At 39.1% G+C, this 21,721-nt stretch overlaps 2 protein-coding genes across 9 annotated transcripts in view; one reads left to right on the forward strand and one right to left on the reverse strand.

Moving 5' to 3' along the window:
- Positions 1–1,183: 1,183 nt before the first annotated feature.
- On the reverse strand, positions 1,184–17,852 carry TYW3 (tRNA-yW synthesizing protein 3 homolog). The gene is made up of 6 exons (XM_045897406.3): positions 17,679–17,852; positions 14,933–15,013; positions 13,168–13,266; positions 12,879–12,950; positions 9,845–9,978; positions 1,184–1,638 (listed from the first exon to the last, which is right to left on the reverse strand). The coding sequence occupies exons 1-6, from the start codon at positions 17,850–17,852 to the stop codon at positions 1,419–1,421; spliced, it is 780 nt and encodes a 259-aa protein (XP_045753362.1). The 3' UTR covers positions 1,184–1,418.
- Positions 17,853–17,978: 126 nt separating this feature from the next.
- Positions 17,979–21,721, forward strand: part of CRYZ (crystallin zeta) — a 38,249-nt gene continuing 34,506 nt past the window's right edge. For 5 of the 8 annotated variants that reach the window (XM_054512804.2, XM_054512801.2, XM_045897402.3 and 2 more), the window contains exon 1: positions 17,979–18,109. The gene's annotated coding sequence lies outside the window, so the exon portion shown is untranslated. Of the gene's footprint in view, positions 18,110–18,259; positions 19,952–21,721 lie in introns of those variants that run through there. The other 3 variants (XM_064588974.1, XM_054512802.2, XM_064588975.1) reach the window with 2 other exon arrangements.

A 21,721-nucleotide genomic window follows, 5' to 3' on the forward strand; every position in this document is an offset into this window, starting at 1 on the left:
TAGAGGATAATAGATGTTTTTGAAGTCCATCTATTTTATTTTTATTTTTTTTAAAGATTTTATTTATTTATTTGAGAGAGAGAGTGAGTGAGAGAGAGAAAGAGCACAAGAGGGGGGAGCGGGAGAGGGAGAAGCAGACTCCCCGCTGAGCAGGGAGCCCGATGCGGGACTCGATCCCGGGACTCCAGGATCATGACCTGAGCCGAAGGCAGTCGCCCAACCAACTGAGCCACCCAGGCGCCCAAAGTCCATCTATTTTAAAAAGGCGAGTGCAAAATGATATGACAGAAGGCAAGCATGTGGGATGCAAATCTAACCATAATTTACATAAAAGCTTAGACAAATTATAAAAATATTAGGAAATGCCAAAATCAGAACTCAATGTTTATTATCTCATATAATTTTTTCTTGACATTCTGATAATTTTATCCTAGCATTTATTAGTTCTAGGACTAACTAATAATTTCTTTTTAAATATAACTTTAATGATTTGATACTTTCTGAAGATACAGTATGAAAGCATCATTTTATAATGAAAATAAATGAGAGATAAATAGTAACACATATGCAAAAGTCTATTAATAACTTTATTTTTATTTGATGTGAAGCTGTCAGTACTCCTGTCGTGTAAATACAGCAGGTGTCAGAAATATTATGTAGAAGAGGAACTGGAAGGCCTTGGAAACTCGATGATTTGCTCAAGGACCCCCCCCCCCCCCCCCGGTTTCTGGGTAGCAGCCAGAACTCGGACCCAAGTCTTGTGATTCCTTGAAACTTTCCAAAATAGTATATGAGGATTCTATAAGGATTCCAAGGTCTTAAATGATCTTTTCTGACCAGGTTTAGTGAAAAACCAGGCCCACCCATGTGGCAGAGACCATGCCAGTGGCAGGCTCTGGTTTGTGAGAAATAACGGGAAGAAAGGGTTCAGGTATTTTGTCCTGAACAGAAAGCATATCAGTTGTTTTCTCCACAAAGTCAAAAGAAAGGGAAGGACTTGTTATTGGACTTCACGGCAACAAGAAGCAAGCTCATCCCCCTTTAAAGGCTGGAGGTTTCAAAGTGAAAAAAGAAGTAAAATGTTGTGATGATTTTTACTCAAACATTCCCAGTGTTAAGGTTCTCTTGAAAGAGTATTATAATTCTGTTTTGCAGAAGTAGAAATTGAAACTTAAAAAAGAGAGGCATTAAAAAGTCAATTTTATTTTTGCAATGAATCTCTATGTGACTAAAACAGATGGTATTTAATGAGCAAATATTATACAGAGCTATTTTAAAAAGCTAAGGATTTCTCTAAATATAGAGAAAGAATAAATCTTGCTTTTCTGAATGGCTCATATACTCAAGAAACTAAAATACTCTTGTAAAGAGCAGCTTTGTATTATCTATTAGAAACATTATTCTACCAAGACCGAATCTTAGTAATCTTCAGGGAAGATAGTAACACTGATTCCTAGGTCATCATCATTTTCACATTCTTTAACATTTTCTTCAGTAAAACATTTGCTGTGTGCTTCTTCTGGATTTCTTTTCTTCTTACGAGTATATGATGATTTATTTTTGTCTTTGATTTTCTCTTTGGGACGTGAGTTAGTAATGTTTTCTTTTTCCAAAGCATGCTGTAGGCAGTTATAAAGCCTGTAAAGAAATAAGTACTACTGTTATATCTGTGTTCTCAAACAGAATGGCTGAAATACATTTAGAACTTATCAATTTGATAATGTTCCATATTAACCTTAAAATATAAAATGAAGCAGAGAAATAATGCTTCTTGCTTTTATAAGACCATTTAATTAGGAAGTGTGTTTTCAGTTCTTCAAGAACACTCTTGAAAATTGAGTTGGAAACATCTCTTGACAACCTGTATTCTACCTCAACTACTATTGCAGATGTAGGAGTCAAACAAAAAAGGTAAAAACAGAAGAGAAGTTATTTTTCTTTATAAAAAATCATAAATGTAATAAAATCTCACTTTAGAGAATTTGGCAAATATATGAGGTTACAAATATAGACTACCTCTACAGAACTACCTAGAAATAACCTCTCAATATTTTTATTCTTTCCAGTTAATTAATGTATTCTGAATTAATATAATTTATACATGTACCCATATGCCTACTATCTTTTACAAAATTATTATATATAGTTTTACATTGTTTTATCAAATTTAATATTTATTGAAAACATTTTCTATATCATCAAATAAACTACAAAATAACACTTTTTAATGGTAGTGTAATATTACGTCATCTAGGTTGGCCTTAATTTATTTTCAAACTTTCTCTAATACAAACAACAGTGTGATGAACATTTTTAAAAATAATGTGATCTGAGTTTCTAGCTACATTTTTAGGACAGACCGCTAGAAATGTAATTACCTGGCTAAAGGGTATAAACATTGTAAAGCTCTTGATAAATACTACCTGTTTTCCAGAATAGATGTTCAAAAAATATGCTTCTAATAGCAGTACTTGAAAGATCACTTCACCCATACATTGAATATTACCATCAAAAACATACTTTACTTTGATAGGTGACAATGGTATCTTATTATTTTAATTATCATTTTTTTGTTTGCCAGTGAAATTGTTTTTCATGTGTTCATTAGCTATCTTGATTTCTTAAGTGTAAACTACTCTTTTCCTTTCCTCATTTTTCTACTTTAATTTTAGTGTTAACTTTATGGTACAACAAACTGTTAGCTCCCCGAAAATTGGTCTTCATGTCTTTTCTACTCCCATGTTAACACCTAATACAATCCTCTGCCTGACAGAGCAGCCTTCAGCACATGTGGGAGGGCAGCGAGGCGGCATGGGGTATCGCATGCGCTTCAGATGCCTTCCACTGGGAAAGCTAAAGGTAGGCTAATTCCAACCTTACCGAGTCTCGATTTCCTCATTTATCAAACTGGACATTATCCTGTACTGAGCTGGGTTGTCAGGTTACAGGTGATATATGTAAGGACCTAGCGCAGTGCCTAGCACAAAGTAAGTTCTCAATATGACCATTTTTACAGAATATAAATTCTATGAGACCAAGGATCCCATCTGTCTGGTTTTCTGTTACATTCTTAGCATGTAAGACAATGCTGGCACCCTCAGTAAAAATAAGTGAATAAATAAGTGAATAAATAACCACTGAACAAAAAGGTGAATATGGATGTGCTATCCTAGGTCCCCAAGTAGAGGAATCTGGAAGCTGAGAACTCCCTTGCCATTGTGGGGATCTCATCATGCTTTTATATTCTATGATAATGGCAAAGTGTGACAGGGAATTTTTGGCACCTACGGAATAGATTGCTATTTGGACCAATTTTCTTCTTTCTTTAATTCAGTGAATAGGCTAAGTTCTACTTGTAAAGGCTCTAAAACTGCCCTAAAAAACCCAAGATAATCACCAGTTTCCAAATATTCCACACAATTCTAATACATACCTAACATACTTACTACATATCCTGTCCGTATTTTAAGAACTTATGTACTCACCACTTAGGTATACCTTGATATCCAGCACCAGGCTTGGCAAATAATAGGTGCTCAACAGATATTTCTTCAGTGAATAAATCAATCTCAAAGAGGAGGTACAGGACAAGGAAAAGCAGTATAGTAGGAGGTACAGCAAAGGGCTTTGGAAAATACTGATGTGTAATTTTTTTAGACCCTATTCCGTGGTAACAACCTTTTAATTTAATGCACCCCTATATCTTTACTTAATTGAAACCTGGTTCCCCCACAAAGACAACCATCTGCTCTGCATTTCTCTCAAGCGGAGATGCTTACTCTTTCTATATACCCCACCTAACACAGAGTTGGGATGCGGTCAGAACTGAGCTGGCTTACCAACATTCACCAGACCAAACTCCTTCATCTGCCCCTCATGCCATCTATCAATATTTCGTTCAGTCTCTTACATTTAGGGAAACTTCTACACTTGGCATGATCTTTCTCCAGGTCCTACCATCATCCCCGATGACTTTAATGACTGGTTTTCTTCTCATCTTTCACACTGCCTATTTAGAATAGCTTAACAAAATGACCCAATAGAATGACTCATTTTATCTAAAACTTGTAAGTCCAAAACTTCATGCCACCAAGTGGTGTGAATCACCCCTATCTGATCATAAGAGGCTATAGTGATGTGCAACTCCATTTTCTACCATTCTCCACCCAACCCTGAACTTCAGACTCAGGTCACCAAGTCTTTTTTCTGGATTATACTTTATTCCTAGAAAATTAAAGATAAGACTAAATTGCTCTTTTATGATCATAGAGAATTAATAGCTTGTGTAAAATATCTTGTCAATCACATAAAAAAAGTAATTAAAGAGGAACAGGTGCCTTACTTTAATCTTCCATTAAAGGACCTAAGAATTCACAGCTACATCCTTGGGGTACCAAAAACAGCTGGTAAAATGGAACAAAGGCCCTGTTGTCTGAAAGCCAAGAACAAATACTTCAAATACTTTTTCCTTTTGTTTTTCAAAGGGAATTTTTAAAAAGTTCTTTGGGAAACTATCTTTCTCAATAAGTCAGAAATTTGTTTTGCAATTATATGCTCTCCCCTCATAAAATGCCCCTTTATATAGCACTCTGAAGCCCAATTCTCAAAGTGCAATTTTCTCCGTTCTCACAGGCAACAAAAAGAACTCAGAAGATATTTTATCTTCTGAAAGGTATGCACAGGCAATTGTCTTCCCCACCCCCAAAGAAAATCAAACTGTCTTCAGTCTCTCTACTTCTGCAGTCAAGATTATCATGCCATGGGGCAACTTGTACTTAGTCTCTTCGTGACAGAACTTTTCAGACCTGCTCTAGGAAAACGAATTCTTGTTTTTCAGGTCAGTTAGAGGACCACTTGATATTTCTCTGACTTCTGAAATAGGAACATAAAATTAATGAAATCTAGCCACAATTTCATACCCTTTTAGGGTTCCATTATTCACAAATAACAAAGAAGGCTATTTTCATGGATACGTATTTAGATTAACTTGATTAAACTCTAGCATTTTTATTAAAAAACAGGTATGTGATGGAGCCCGTGCCAGGCTCTGGAAAGAGAGGTAAAGGACCCGGTTGTGCTCTCAAGGAGCTCAGGGTTTAATGGGAGCAGCAGAACTGTAAAGACATATTCAGCATGCCACGAAGAAGACAAGAGGAATGGGGAGCATGGAGGGGGTTGGTACCCTGCTTCAAGTGAGATCATGAAATGCTCTTTGGAAAAACACCCAATGCCGGGGCTGAATTGCAAGGATGGACGGAAGTTGGCTAGGTACAGGAGAGGAAAAAAATGAGGGAACCGAATATCCAAGGGGGAACTATACAAAAATAAAGTTATGTGTTTTCACTTTATATTATTTGCTCCTTTGATCTTAAGTATTATTATTCACCTGTTTTAGTTCTGTTTTAAAAATAAGACTAGCAATGACGAGGAGTCTAAGACATCTGTTATCCTTGCCTCCTCCTTCTTTCTACCCCCATTTCCAGTCTGTCACCAAGTTCTGTTTACATTCTGCACTATCACTCCCATTCATCTTGCTATTCAAGCTCCTGTTACTTCTCACCTTGACTATACAGCAAGAGCCTACACCGCTCACTCTTATCTCTAAGCCATCTTACACATCTTCCAGAATAATCATCTAAGGCTTTGAAGCCTTGTAAGTAGCACTACTGATGGAAAAATCAGTTAGCAAATTTAGAAAACATTTATTAACTACTATTCTCACACCAGACACTCAGAAAATGATAAATAAGAAACTGTCATTGCCTTTGGGGAACTCAATTTAATGGGTTAACTTTTAAGTTCCTTTATTGTTTATTATTAATTCAATAAACACGTACTGGTTTTCTACTATGAGCTGGACACTATCTTAGGTTTTGGGATAAGAAATATTTAAAGCGTGTATGTGTATGGTTGGTGGCAGGGAGAACTCAGTCCTATTTCCAGTGTGACCACATTGTAGTGGAAGAAAAGGACATACATGCAATTAATGTTTCAGTGTGGTTCATATTTCTGTTTTGCATTGAGGAATAAACTGTACCAATACTGGTAAATAGTAAGAAGAATCTGAACCAAGGAAATGGCTATGGGGTTGAGACTAGGACAAGAAAGTTAATCAGGAAAGGCTGATGGAGTATTCTAGTTAGATACATTCAAACGGTTATTGGATATCTAGGCTCAGGACTTGGGAGAGATTTGGAAGACCTATCATTATATATGGGGAAGTAGCTGAAGCAATGGGCCAGGAGCGGCATTTTAGAGAACAATAATATTTAACCAACAGATAGACTAGTGAGGGAAATCCAGAAGGAAGCTAAGGAGGAGCACCACAAGCAGGAAGGAAAGCAGCAAAGTAATAACAGAATTTCATATACCTGCCAACAGGTATATGAAAAAATGCTCCATGTCATTAACCGTCAGGGAAATGCAAATCAAAACCACAGAGATCTCTCACACCTGTCAGGATGGCAACTATCAAAAAAACCCACAAGAGACAGCAAGTATTGGCAAGGATGCTGAGAAAAGGAATGCTTGTGCATTGCTGGTGGGAATATAAAATAGTGCAGTTCCTGTGGAAAACAGCACAGCAGTCCTTCAAAGAATGAAACATGGAACTACCATACGATGTAGCAATTCTACTTCTGGGTATACACCCAACAGAACTGAAAGTAGGACTCAAACGTCTGTACACACTTGTTCATAGCAACATTATTCACAAAAGCTTAAAGATGGAAAAATTCCAAACGTCCACTGATAAGTGAATGGATGGATAAATAAAATGTGGCATGTAAATACAGTGGAATATTATTTAGCCTTAAAAAGGAATGAAATTGTGATACATGCTACAACATGGACACACTCTGAAGACCATATACTGAGTGAAATAAGCCAGATACAAAAGGACAAATATTACATGATTCCACTTATATGAGGGACCTAGAATAATTGAATTCATAGTAATAGAAAATGGAATAGTAGTTACCAGGCGCTGGGAGTCTGGGGAATGGGGATTTATTGTTTAACGGCTACAGAGTTTCAGTTTAGGATGATGAAAAGGTTCTGAAGATGGACAGTGGTGGCTGCATAACAATGTGAATAATAATGCCATTGAAATGTACGGTTAAAATTGGTAAGTTTTATGGTATATATATTTTACCATAAAAAAGAAAAGTTTTAAAAAAATAACCAACCATTGGAAATAGATTCATTTACTTTTCTCTCCAATTTGCTTTATCAACGGTATTATATGCCAATGTATTCAGCCCTTTTACTCTTTACTTAGCATTTTCTTACTACACAGTTGGTGAAGAGAAGACCATGGCCAATTTTGTTGTACTCAGAGTCAAATGGTGGTTTCTTCTGACCCAAGTCAGTCCTGATCTCTTATTAACAGTCCAAAGATAGCCTTCCTCTTATAATTGGTAAAGAGATCTCCAAACCTCATATTTTTTAGCTGGAAATCATTATATATAAAATTATCTTCTTTCCACTAAGAAGTGGGCTTGGGAATTGTTTCACACAAACCTTTTTTTGTATTAAAAATGTTCTACCTCTTAACTTTAATTTTTACATTTCTAGGCTATTTCTTATTGCTGAAATGTTACTGATTAGGGCTTGACTTTTAAAAATTCTACTATAGTTATTTGAATTGTGAACCTTTGGTCCTGTAACAAACCAATTTTAGTACTCAAAGTCTGATTGCAGAACTTATCACCTTCAGTATTTATTATTTTTTTCACTTCTCCACATCAGAAGGGTAACTTTCTCTCTGCATTTGGTTGAATGTACAGCTGTTCCCAAAGGAGCTCTCTAATTTGTTCCCCCTTTCTGAATTCACATGTAATCTTCTAATCAGTATCTTAAGACACTTTTTACCCTTCTTTAATTTTTCACTGATTTTATATGATGAGCATGGCTCTCTTGATGGCAGCATGCACACTATAATCTCCAAACATATTTTTGAGTCAATGGATTTAAAGTATAATTTGATTTTATAGTTGGTGAACGTGGCTCAATTAACTTCACCAGGTGTATACTTAGTTGCTCTTGGGCTATATTTATAATCTTGTTGAAATTCAAGTAAGGAAACAGAGAAACTGATTTGTTACTTCCTACATTTTAGCAAAGAGCCTCACTGGAATACAATCTAAGAAACATAGTAAACTTACGGAACGGTACCAACAAGTACCTACATGTAGTTCAAACTCTGTAGTCTGGTGAAGTGGCTGGGTGCTCCTCAGTACTTACTTGAAATTACCACTTCATTTAGAATGTTTGCTCAAAGCACCTGGTAGCCAGGCAACCCCTCAGCTTTTTTCAACCAGTGTTCTAGAAAATTAAGCTCCAATGCCCTAAGCCATCCATTGTCTATAATGGGTTAACTTCTCTCCAATGTATCTAGAATGGAAGATATATACCAGTTTTGCAAGAGAGAAAGTCACTTGAATAATTTCGTGAATTCTATCGTTCAAATGAGGAGTCCTGGTTAAGAAAGCCTGGATGGTTTGTAATGATGTGATCATAGGTTTATTTTCTATTAGGTGTCAATGAAGAAGGAAAAGAGCTACCCTATCCTGAGAATCCATGACATGACAGGGATAGGGCCAGTCATTATACAGATGCTATTTATACGAAAACTGTTCTGTAAGACAGGTATTTCTCCCAAGTTAGATAAAAGAAAAATGAAGTCAAGAATGTTGAGTAAGTGTGGTGGAACCTGGATTCAAATTCAGTTCTGCCTCTGGAACCAAATTCTACCTCTTTCCACCATCGTACACTGCTACCATTAGCACTTGTAGCCTTAGCTACTTTTAAAAAAAAATTGTAGGTATTAAAGAATTTTAAGCAGGCAAGTAAAACACTAGGACTTCTTTGCACTTTACAGACAGGATTCTGATGGTGATATTGAGAATGGCTTGGCAGAGAGACACACTAGAAACATTCTACTATGAGACCAGCTAACAAGGCTATTGCAGTGGTCTTGAATAAAGAAAGTGACAGTACAGATGGGGAGAGAAGAATGATTTAAGAATTATTTAGGCAGTGAGTGACTCATCGTGAGGTAGCCAAGGAGGTGGGGAGAAGGGGAAAGGACATTATAAATGACAACAAGTTGGCCATCACTCCTTGATAAACTCAGAAGCATGCACCTTGCTGATGGCAGATCGCTGGCATTCCTTTCATGTAAGAAAGACAGCATCATCGTCACTTCTTTATGCCAAAAACTCTGTTTTTATGAAAAAGTTGAAAAGAAAGTAATGTAAGAGTTTTATCTACCAGGAGGTAAAATTTAAGGAGAAGAGAAGGTATAAAGATATAAATTGATAGTCATGATCCTGGGGTAGTCATGATCCTGGGATCCATGATCCTTCCGGGGACAATTATGGCAATTCTAGATCTAATCCGTAAGAATCAGCCACATATGTAAAATATTTATTAGACTAAAATTAACCAGGTTGCTTTCCTCAAAAGCAGATTCTGGATAATCACCAGTAGATCACATTCAGGGGGCAGTGTGTACCTCTTCCCTGGCTGCCTTCAACTTGATCAGTTATGGTCCCCATTGCTGTTGGGCTCTCTTACCTGAGGGACTATGTTTCTCTCCCTTTATCCCTGTTGCTGGTAATCATGTCCCACTATCCTCCATGTATCTTCCCTTTACACTGCATTTAGTACCTTTTACTGTCTGGGCTACTCTCACCTGTTACTTTGATCATTTTTTTATTATCTGAGATAAGACTACAAATAGAAAAGCAGTTGGGAGTATAAACTGAAGATGGTGTGTATCAGCATTTTTAAATATGACCTAGATATATAAGAATAACATAGAAATATCCAATTAACATACCTTTCAATTCTCTTCTTGTTTTCCTCCATTTTTTGATTTGCTATCTTTAACAGAAATTCAATATATTCCTCGGTTACCATCAGTTTTCCCTTATGGCTTAATGGAACTTCTAAGCCATGTGTGCTTCGGATAGCCTACAAGGAACAAACAATGTTAGATATAATGACTTATGTACTAGACACACTGAAAATAACCAAAGAACAGTCCCAGTCAGGGCTGTGTTTAAACACAGTTTGGTTCTATTATAGGATTTAAGTTTATGCTTCAATATACTTTAGCTAAACACAACTGAATCGAAGGAGATTAAATAGATTTTCCCATCACATAAAGTTCTTTCTTTTTTTTTTTTTTTTTAAAGATTTTATTTATTTATTTGAGAGAGAGAGAAAGCATGAGGTGGGGAGGGTCAGAGGGAGAAGCAGACTCCTCGCTGAGCAAGGAGCCCGATGCGGGACTCGATCCCGGGACTCCAGGATCATGATCTGAGCCGAAGGCAGTCGCTTAACCAACTGAGCCACCCAGGCACCCCATAAAGTTATTTCTTAAGACGGGCGCCTGGGTGGCTCAGTTGGTTAAGCGACTGCCTTCAGCTCAGGTCATGATCCCAGAGTTCTGGGATCGAGCCCCGCATCGGGCTCCCTGCTCCGCGGGAAGCCTGCTTCTCCCTCTCCCACTCCCCTTGCTTGTGTTCCCTCTCTTGCTGTGTCTCTCTCTGTCAAATAAATAGATAAAATCTTTAAAAAAAAAAAAAAGTTATTTCTTAAGAAAGTCATTCTATATATTGTCTTTCAGGAAAGCAGATAATATCCAAAAATCCAATCACTTTAACAGTTTCAGTCTCACTAAAGCTTAGAAAGCTTTAATATGCTATTTAAAGAAAAGAAATAAATGAAATCTCAACAGAAGCTTCAAGGGAAAATCAAATGGACTGGATTCGGAAGAGCCTCTTATGCTGCTTGAGCAGAGTGCGGTTATAAACCACGCCTGCTCTATCTCACAAAGTGGCTGCTTTCTCCATGCTTTAGGGTTGCCAATCTTAGTAAACTTCTTGATGAAACCGTCAATGGGTTCCAAGTAAGTCCAAACAGTGGAAATAGGTTAAGAACAGCAACAAAAACTAGCATAGGAAATAAAAATTCTTTCAGTGAACTTTTACTGAGCATCTACAGCCCCATGAAAGGTATGAAGACACAGAATAAACATAATAGGATCCCTGCCTTTGAAAGCTCACACTTTAAAACAGGAAATAGATAAGTGAACAAAGAATGACAAGACAACACAGGCGCTGTGCCAGGAGACACACACACACACACACACGGGAACGCGTCCAGGCCTCGGTTTTAGAGGAAAGGTGGCATTTGAGTTAGGATTTTAAGGATAAGTGCAATTTCACCAGATGTAAAAATGGGGGCAGGGGACATTGTGGCCTGAGAATGACTTATCTACAGTCATGGACACATGAAAGAGCGCGATACATTTGGGAAACAGCTAATAGTTTTCTATCTCACTGGAGCATAAGTGTGGTAGAAGGAGATGAGCATAAGTAAGGTAAATGGAAAATAGTTTGGGTAGGGCCTTGAATACCGGGAGAGATATATGGAGACGCTGACTTTTTTATTATTTATTATTATTATTTTTTAAGATTTTTATTTATTTGACATAGAGATAGAGCCAGAGAGCACAAGTGGAGGGAATGGCAGAGGAAGAGAGAGAAGCAGGACCCCACTGAGCAGGGAGCCTGATGCGGGGCTCGATCCCAGGACCCTGGGACCATGACCTGAGCCGAAGGCAGGCGCTTAACCATCTGAGCCACCCAGGTGCCTGACCCTGGCTTTTTTAAAAGGGGGATTCTGATAGTATTGGTTTGGGGGGCTGAAGGAGAAGATGGGTAGTAGGAAGACGAGTTAGGAAACCATTGTAAAGACTGAGGGGAGGGATCATGAAGGCTTAAGTAGGGGCAGTGACAGAGGGCTTAGAAAGGTGGAGTCGGGCATAAGAAATTAGAGGCAGATGTGATAGGACTTGTAACTGAATACGAAAGACAAAGGAATGGAAAGTGAATGAACGGTTCTGTTCTTGCTTGGGCTACCAAATGGAGTGTATGGGAAGGAGACAGGGACACAAACCAGTACCATGGCTTTGACTTTCTATTTAGGCATGTTTTTTTATAGGTGTCTTCTTTTGTAAGCCATCTCTATTTGGGAAATGGGCAACTTGTTAAAAATAGATAGAAAATAGGAAAGTCTAGGAAGCTAGAATGGAAGAAAACCTGAAATAGTTAAAAAGCAAAGAATACATACCATTACAAATAATAAATACTATAGAAGATCAGAAGAGGGCAAAATCAATAGGAGTTGACTTGGCCAGGAAAGGACTGAGAGAGGCTGGAGGCTTAGAAAGGGCTTTAAAGATCATCTAGTCCAGGGCTGGCAAACTTTTTCTGTAAAAGGATAGATAATAAATCTTTCTGACTTTGTGGCCATACAGTATCTGTCGTAACTACTCACTTTTGCCATTGTAGCACAAAAGCAACCTGAGACAAGAATTTATCAAGTGGGAGTAGTGGGATCTGACCTCCTGTGGACTGGACTTGGTCCCAAGGCAGTAGTTTGCTGGACCCCTGATATGGCCAAGAAAATTGAGACCCTGAAGGATTAGGAGCTTGACCAAGTTCATATAGCACAGCTGTGGTGTAGCCAGTCTCTGTGTAGAGGACTTCAGACCCCCTGCCTATGATTCTCTCCACTATATCATGGTGCTGATTACACTGAGCTTTGACTATTTAGGATGAGGAGGGCACAGAGAATCAGGTTGAAAGTACGTAGAGGAAGACACTATAAAATAAGAGCTCAAATGCAAATCTAAGAACTCTAGACTTTGCTCTGTAGGAAAGAATAAAGTACTGAAGATTTCTGAGCAAGGGAATGGCAAGATTTGAGTAGGGAGAGACTAAAGACAGGAGTCTAATGAGGTTTTTCAATAATCTGAATCACTTCATGCCCAAAGAATTGCTTTTTGCCCAAAGTTATCTTACCAACATAGTCTTTCCTCTCTTTCCCACGGTTATGCCAGAGTTCCTGAAACCAGAATCTATTGCCAGTGAATGCTGTAAAAAAAATAAATTGGTTAAATTCTGATAATCTGGCTAATCGAATAAACTGGTTAGCTTTACAAATTGCAGAAACACATATAGCCCCAAATCTATAATTAAATTTAAAAACTCATTAATTAAACTAAAATCATATTATTTTTTGGTAGATTTAAAGCTTAGAATTAAATCTACCCACATACCTGTAAATTCAAGTATAATCATAAAATGTTACCAGAATCTGTGCATCCTGCAACTGTCGACACTGCACATGAAGAATAAGTGGTTCAAATTTCAAAATGGCATCACCATTTGCTTTCTTCAGAGCTGCAATCTAAATAAATGAGAAGTGTTAGCATCAGACCCCAATATATGATCCTTTTCTGTGGTGACCCTTTACCATATACAACTTCAGTTTTTCCCAGAAACATGCAGAATCATCCAGCATCCTTTTTCTGCAATAACTTTTCACTCTGCTTTCTTGGTCCTCTTCCTCCAAACACTGATTAATCTGCTTATTCTTTTAAAAGACCTGATTTCCAATTCTCCCATAAACCTCTGTGTCATTCTTTCTAGCCATACCTGGGAAAGTAAACTACTACTCTATTTAACTCTGTAACAGATTTTCACTAAGGAATATGGTAGGCGGGTGTCTGGCTGGATCAGTCCATAGAGCATGTGACTCTCGATTCTGAGGTCATGAGTTCAAGCCCCATGTTGGGCATAGAGCCTACTTTGAAAAAAAAAAAAAAAGGAATATGATATGAAAGTTTTGTTTAGGGACCCTGGGTGGCTCAGTCAGTTAAGCACCTGCCTTCGGCTCATGATCCTGGGGTCCTGGGATCCAGCCCCACATGGGGCTCCCTGCTCAGCAGCGAGTCGGCTTCTTCCTCTGCCCCTCCCTGACACTTGTGCACTTGCTTGCTCTTTCTTTTTCTCACGCGCGCGCGCAAGCGCACAAAAATAAATAAATAAAACATCTTAAAAAAAGGGAAGTTCTGTTTAAATGCTTTGTTATTAGATTGACGTTTGAGATGCATATATGTTTGAGCTAGAATTTATACAAGGTGGTTGTTATTTCTGTCCACCTAGTATCCTTGGGCTGTATCCTCCCTTTTTCACACCATTTGATTCTGATGGGACTGTCAATCATGACCCTATCGCTCATGACTCCTGCTATAATAATCTCAGAGATGCCAAGTGCCTAGGTCTGATCGAGGATAGTATTCCATTCTACCGGCAAAAATAACTGATCTCAAGGGGAGAACATCTAACCCAAGCAGGATGACTCAGACTCCTCTGGGAATACCTGGATATTAGCAAGAAGTCCTTTTCTGCTGGGGCTGTTGGCAGCTATTTTTCCTACTACAGAGACTGCCTCCAGCAGAAGAGAATAAGGGCCAATATGCAGAAAGAACCAGTACCCAAAGAAAGAGATGAAGAATGAGTGAGTATACCTAAGACAACATTTAGGCACCTGAACAGGTAATGTAAAGTGCCTGACTAACACAAACTTATATGAACTCTTCTAAACATTTTTAATTTCTGAAACTAAATAACCCAGGACAGATCAGAAGATTTACAAGAAGCAATTCAGATAAATAATGTATAACTTATTTATGTCAGTATGTTGGTAATATATAGATAGTACTAATCCCTTTCTCCGAGCTCCCTTCTCCTTGTATAATTTATTTCAGGTTACAGAGTTATCAAATGGTAGAAATGAAATTCAAATTTTCAATCTACTATGTGTCCAATACCCATGAACTCTCTATGTTGAAGAGGATGTGTTTTGTTGAGCAATAAGTAATGCTTATATACATATTTATACTTTTATTTCCCAAATCAAAAAAGCCACTGTAATGAATTCTCAGGTTTTCTAATCTTTAGTCATTATAATTAAGCATATAAATCCACCTTGAATGTTCTGTTTTTTTCATATGTATTTAATGTGATTCTGAATTAAAAATTTATTTCTAAGTTTATATATAAAAACTTACCACATCATCCTTTACACAAGGTTTGTGTGTAACCAGTAGCCAGCAACGGTTTTGCTTTTGAACCTCAAAACCATTTATATCCTAAAATTAAAAAATAAACATAATTTAATTTAATCATATAATATTTACACAAGTAATAAGTACAATGCATAGCATAATTGTAAGCTTTCTTAGATTAATAATTCCAAGTGGTAATTTTAAGTATTACTGAGAATAATTCACTAGGTTTTGGGTAAACTTAACCCAAAACAAAAATGAGACCAAATTAGTTGAAATATAAAGAAAATAAATTGTTTATTAAGGTATAAAAATATTTTCTGAAATATGGTCACGATTTTGTCAGGAGAAGAGGGATTATTGTAAGGGGTTGTATGTTAGCAGCCCTGAGTTATACTCTAGTTGTTTTATTTGGCTTGCAAACTATTTTTTTTTTTTTTTTTTTTGAGGGAGAGAGAGGAGAGATAGCATGATTGGGGGGGTTGAAGGGGCAGAGGGAGAGGGAGAGAGGGAGAATCTTAAGCAGGCTTCATGACCCTGAGATCATGACCTAAGCTGAAATCAAGAGTCGGATGCTCAACCTACTGAGCCTCCCAGGTGCCCCTTGGCTTGCACAATATTAAAAAAGCAAACAAAAGAACAACTTGGAATTCCCTTTGTAAAAAAGCACTGTCCCAATCCCACACAGGACCTATTACTTTTTACTGACAGGTGGACTGTTCACACCCTTATAATATGTCTCTAGTTTCTAAAGGCATACATTTGTAACATCGGGATTAGACTATATATATAGACCCAAAGGGCAGAGCTAGGACTGCAAGGTCAAAGCTTCAAGAAGCCAATACCTTAACATCAGGTTTTTGTTTTTGTTTTTAATTAACTGAAAAAAAATGTTTATTTGTAAAGTTCTTTTAGATTCTTTGGGTATAAACAGATTCTACCCTCAAGGAGGCTGGAAAGAAGATGCAGGAAACCACACTTAGGTCTAAATCACTATACTTCTACAAAGTTAACTATTTTTACAATGAGTTCACAGGAGACTTGGCTGTCTAGCTTTGGAAAGAGGAAGAGCTGTGCCTGTCCTAAATAACTGGTTTGTCTTCACTGAATGACCTCAGTGACATTTATCTGATCTTATGTTGCCTGCTCTAAATGTTAGAACCAAATGTGTGACTCACCTCTAGCAAATTTACAGAATCTAGGGGCATACTTAGGAACTAATGCCATCTCTAGCTTCATCTTATCTATATTCCCTTCATCCAGATTTTCCCACTTTTTTCTTCTTGTATTGCTTTTCTTTAAGTTGATGCAAATCCTTCCCGAAATAAGACTAAATGAAAATAAATAATATACATAAAATGAAAAGAGGTTCTGAAAAAGTCCTGAGGAAGTTCAGAAGAAGCAGTCATTACTTACAAGTGGGTGTGTATGCTTGTGTTCAGATGGGAGAGGGGAGTTTTGGGAGTCGCATCTCAAATATACAGAGATGGGGGAAACATTTCAGGAATAATAAATATGAACAAAGGCAAAGGCAGGTAAATATAAGATGAAAAAGAGAATAGTTCAGTTTTAGTAAAGAGATAAACATGAAGAGAAGTAGCAGAAAATATCACAGCAGCAGAGGGGTTCGAAGGTATACTAGAATAAGCGTTTGGATTTTCTGATGTTGGAAAAATGTGTAATAAAAGATTTCAGCATAGATGAGTGACATGCAGAGTTGTCTTTAACAGTATGTAACATGGTTTCGGGTAGAGAGAATGGTAGATAAGGGACCTGTTAGGAAAACGCTGCAGAAATCCAGGTAAAATAGGGCAGTAGGAGAGAGTAAGCCCAGTGCCACTGCTCAGGAGGCAATGGTTGCAATATAAAAATATACAGGCCCTGCTAACCTGGGGGACCAGCAAATTATCAGTCAATTTATCAGTCAAATTATCAGTCAATGAGGGATCTAAAAAATGAGCTTATGAGTGTGCTGTCTTTCATGCTCTGAATTCAATCCTAATGTTAAAATTGACATGCAGCTAACTTTCATAGCACACTTAATATGGGCCAGGCATGTGCTAAATGTTTCAAATTATCCCATTTCTACTACGCAAAATCCCTATGAAGCCGATACTCTATAATCCTCAGTTCATAGAACAGGGAGGGGCTGAGTTTAGATAACCTTCCTAAAATCATACAGCCAGTAAGTCCCATAATTAGCTTAGAATCGAAGCAGTATCACTCCAAAGTCTGAGGGCTTGACTAACCCATACTGTACATTTTATTGGATTCAGCGTAATGTAAAAATTACCAGAACTGTAATAACGGAGTGGGCCACTAGGAGGCAGTAAACGCCTTAACCCTGGAGACGCTCTATGCAGGTGATTTGGTAAAGCGACTGAAGAGAAAAGCCGCCTCGCCCTGCTGGGAGTTTTTAAATTCCCCTAGTATTTAGAATCATATTCTCTAATCCTTGCAACCCAAGAGCATTCTCAGGCCAGCAGTTTCGCCATCACGTGGGGGCTTGTTAGAAATACAGAGTATCATCAGCTCCATCCCAGAATTACTGAATCAGAATCTGTATTATAAAAGAGCGCCTGGTGATGCTCTTTTATAGACACATTAAAGTTTTAGAAGCACTGGTCTAATTCAGCCTTTAAGTTTCATAAAGAAGCCGAAACCACCCATCAGAAGGACAAACACAGGCTGGATTGGGGTGTTGCACTGGGTGGGCACCACAGGCTGGCGCTGAACAAAAGGGCCTCACCCCGTCTAGGAGGATGATGCGCCCAGCGCAGGAACTGGTGGTGAAGTACGGTTCTCGCCCATTCAGGAGCTGCACAAGTTCTACCACATCCTCGTCCACACTGCCCTTTCGGCTGAGGTCCGCTTTGCTCAGACACTGCGCCTTCCATCTCCTGAACTCTGCGGTCCGATCCATGCGAGGAAGGATTTAGGGCCTATACTTTGACGTTAGCCCACGCCTCTCCCTGGGGGAAGCCATTTTGAAGCGGGTGGTGGCCGGAGAGGCCCAAACTTCCTCCTCGTCCCGCGCTCGGGAGCGAGTCGTGCCCTCCCCTGGGGGCGGGGAGAGACGCGCGGGCGAGGCGGAGACAGCAAGTAGAAGACGCCCAGGCCCGTCCCCTTTTCTGTGGAGTCTGAGCCTTCGCAGGTTTTGCTTCCCCGCCCTAGAACCGGGTAAGTGGTTTTAAAGAAAGTCCCCTGTAGTTGTCCAGGCAGCGGATCTCCCCGCCGCTCGTCCACAAAAGGGCCGCGTTTGATTGGGGTCGCGCTCTTGTGCCGCGTTCTGTCCTGGAGAATGTGAAAAAGGAGCTCGTGGCCGAAGACCTTTCCCTCTAGGGGCTGCTAATTCCTCATCCGTAAACCACGCAGGGACTTTCCCGTGCGGGCCGCGAGCTCCCAGCCCTGGTCTCCGGTGAGGTCTGCGTTTCGGCTGCACCCCGCAGGCCGCCGCGGGCGCCGCGGGCGCCGCTCCCGCCGCCGGGCCTGGGCTTGGGCGTTCCTGCCGCAGCCGGCGTCGGCCGCGGGCCCCGCGCACAGCCCCGCGGGGGAACAGGCTGCTCCTCTGCCGTTCCCGCGGCTGCGGGGCTCTGGAGCTCCACCCGCCCGGTCTTAAGTCGCCTCTGCCATCAGAGGTGCTGTCGTACTTTTGGAGAGAAATGCCTAGTTTCTTTGACACGCCCACCCACCCACCCCGATGACCCCCACCTGGAATAATTTTCAAAGGAAAAAAAAATGACAAAACACCGCGTAAACACATCGTTAAATGCTCACTTAGTTCCAAGATGAGGCTTATCACGGTGACCAGAGAATGCGTTCATGATTGAACTATTTAAAGGCTCAAGTTTGGACTGGTAATGGAAAAGTTGTGCGATTCCCACTGAAGCCACTGGCACGCTACATGTCTGGTCAGCATCAGCAAATCGCACTGAGCTCTTCCCGAGCCGGGAGCGCCGCCGGCCTCGTTCCACCCAGTCTTCACATCCAAGAACCTGGAGGGGTTTAGAATTATCTATTCATCTCCTCCTCCACCGCCCCCTCTTATCAGAAGTGGGCACCGAGATCCAGACCAGGGAAGTAACCTGACAAGGTCACCCAGCCAGGAAGAGGCTTTTCTTAGGCTACTTTTAATTTTTTGGTTTTTTTACATTTCTGGCTTAAGGCTAAAAAAAAAAAAAAGGCTTACGTGAGTCATTCTTGATCAGCAGCAGCACATTTCATAATGATGACTCTCTTTCCAAGTTCTTATTTTGTTATGTCTTGCTAGAAATTCTTACTTAATTTTACTTATGCTCTTCTCTCATAAGTGCCCTTGCTATGCCTTTGTGACTTGATTTCTTCATTCTATATTGAAATATAGTTCTAACATTTTCCCTGTCCGTTTAGTTTTTATTTAAACCAAGCAGATTGAAACAGAGCATAGAGAAGATCACTGTTTGAGGAGGAATTTTAAATTCTGTATTTCCTAGATTTCCAAAGTATGCTTGGCAACTTTTTATAGGTCAAAAGTACAACCAAAAATTAAACCAGGTCCTCTAATTTAAAGTTTATACTTGATAAATAGAAAAATCTATTAAAAACACTAGCAAGGTGGCAGGCCTGCTGACACACAAATAATTTCGTCTGAATAATAGAGCGTGTTGCATGCTGGGCATGCTGTGAAGCACTCACACCCTGCGCTGTTGCAGTTAATCTTCACAAGGATTCTATGCTAGGGAGTACTGGCCCCATTTTACAGATAAGGAAATTATTAGTTTTCCTAATAGAATCTTGTCCTGTGTATCACTACTGGATCCCCCTAACTTACAGACATTTGGAAAATTTCACACTCTGAGCAGATGCCTTAATCATAAAATATGTAATCCTATCTGCAAGTTAGTTGAATTTTAAGAAGTTAAAGGATCTTCTGTGCCAACATTTCAAAGGGGAAGATGAAAAGGATTGTACAATAAGGGTACATCACCAATCAACATTTAAGATAGAGGACTTGGATTCTAGCTCTGCTTCTGTGTGACCCTGGTGAGTCTCTTACCCTCTTGGGATGTTTTCTCATCCATAACATGGATGGTGATTTTATTTCCATTTCTGCATACGATTAAATGGTTGCTTTTCTACCTATTGTGAAAATAATTATACCAGTGGACATAAAAGATGTGCTTTTTCGAAGAAATCAGGTATTGGGTTTAAGAATTATAATTACAATTTGTGTGTTGTATTATTTCTTTTTATTATTCCTTTTGACGTATCACCTTAATGTGTTATGTATTATGAAGCAGATGATGATCCCATTATGGGTAGTTGAGGGGGTTTTCAAAGGCAGTTTGTACAGATTGAAGCCTGATCGATCATAGTGGCGAAGACTCAGTGAGAAATAAGATGGACAGAAGCAAAGTAGAAGACAGCGCTGTCAAGGTTATACCTGGTCTCCTTACATGCTTGGTAGGATAAGATGGTAGTACTAGGCAAGGCAGCAGGGTCTTCTAAATCCTGTATTAAGGATGAGAATCCTCCTTCCTTTGTTCTTTTCTGCCAGCTTAGCAGATATCAAAATGTAGGGGGAAATGTATGTGTTAGATAATTTTGACAGATCCTATTTTGGGATAATTTTCCTTTTATTACCACTACAGTTCTTTGAGGATAATAATGATGTCTGTTGGTGAAAAGGTAGATGCAAGTGCTTGAAAGAAATAAATAGGAAGTAGGTAGAAAGTGGAAAAGGAGCTGCAGATCTTAACGTGGTGTGTGTAGCTGTGTGAAAGAATGAGAGCACAGAGTGAACAGGAGCTAGGAGAGGGGCTGGGGCATTTTCTCTTTGCCCTTTGTGTTCTCTGGGGTTAGCACAGGGCCTCGCTTACAGTTAATGTTCAAAAAATACATGTTGAATGAATAACAACCAATATTTAATATTAATGTTTGTTTAAATGATTCTCCAGACTGAATCCTTTGAGGCCAGGGTCCTGTTTTTATAATCTGAGTCCTGTAAATATTGTTATGTAAAATCAAAAGTGATTATGGAATTGTAGAATCAAGAGTATTTTAATGAATAAGAAATTGAAAAGGAGAAAAGAGATGGGAAGGGAATCATGATATCTACTATATATAGGAGTGAACATTTGCCAGGTTTAATGCTTGATGCTTGCTCTGTCTCTAGCACAGTAACCCTGAGTGGGAGCCCAGTTTTCCGATGAAGAAGCTCAACAAAGGTGACTGCCTTGCCCAAGGCCATTTGGCTAGTAAATTGATAGAGCCGGAATTCATACTGAAAGCGGTCAGGTTCCAAAACCTGTACTCTTTCCGTAACACCATGCTGGCAACAAAAAGGGAAAAGAAAGCTGTGTTCTTATTTCCAGAATGAAAAACTCTGAGCTGGGCAACCTTGGTTTTGTTGTTGTTGTGTTGTTTCTGTTTTACTGTCTTTATACTTTCACTTTCTCGTCTAAGAAATACCCAGCCTGAGTGAAGAGCTAGATCGAAATTCAGTAGTGAGACTGTTGGCAGGTATGGGGTGAGCTGCCTTTTCCCAGTCCTCACACCACACAGGTGTCACCCTCAGGGACTGCCCAGCTGCTCTACAGTGACCTTAGGTTTATGTCTTCTGCCTGCTTCTGCCCCCTTGTATTTGAGGACAGAAAGGTTAACTGTAAATGACCCTTGTAATTTATAAAAGATTACATACAAAGCAGTGTTTTTAGTTTTTAATGTTTTCCTCCTTTGTTAAAATGAATGAACTTCATAAAGCTAAGTGTTCACCATTGATAAATCTCAAAAACTTAATGTTGAGAAGAAAAA

The sequence above is a fragment of the Mirounga angustirostris genome, unplaced genomic scaffold, assembly GCF_029215605.1.
Source record: "Mirounga angustirostris isolate CCGP_5_RB_7025 unplaced genomic scaffold, mMirAng1.0.hap1 SCAF_4, whole genome shotgun sequence".
Classification (NCBI taxonomy): Eukaryota; Metazoa; Chordata; class Mammalia; order Carnivora; family Phocidae; genus Mirounga; species Mirounga angustirostris.

Excerpts from the sequence above, each read along its gene's own strand:
- TYW3 (XM_045897406.3), bottom strand. The coding sequence starts at position 17,852 with ATGGATCGGACCGCAGAGTTCAGGAGATGGAAGGCGCAGTGTCTGAGC. Across the intron at positions 15,014-17,678 it reads GCATCATCCTCCTAGACGGG|GATATAAATGGTTTTGAGGT; the intron begins GTGAGGCCCTTT and ends TTTTAATTTTAG. Across the intron at positions 1,639-9,844 it reads AACAAGAAGAGAATTGAAAG|GCTTTATAACTGCCTACAGC; the intron begins GTATGTTAATTG and ends ATTTCTTTACAG.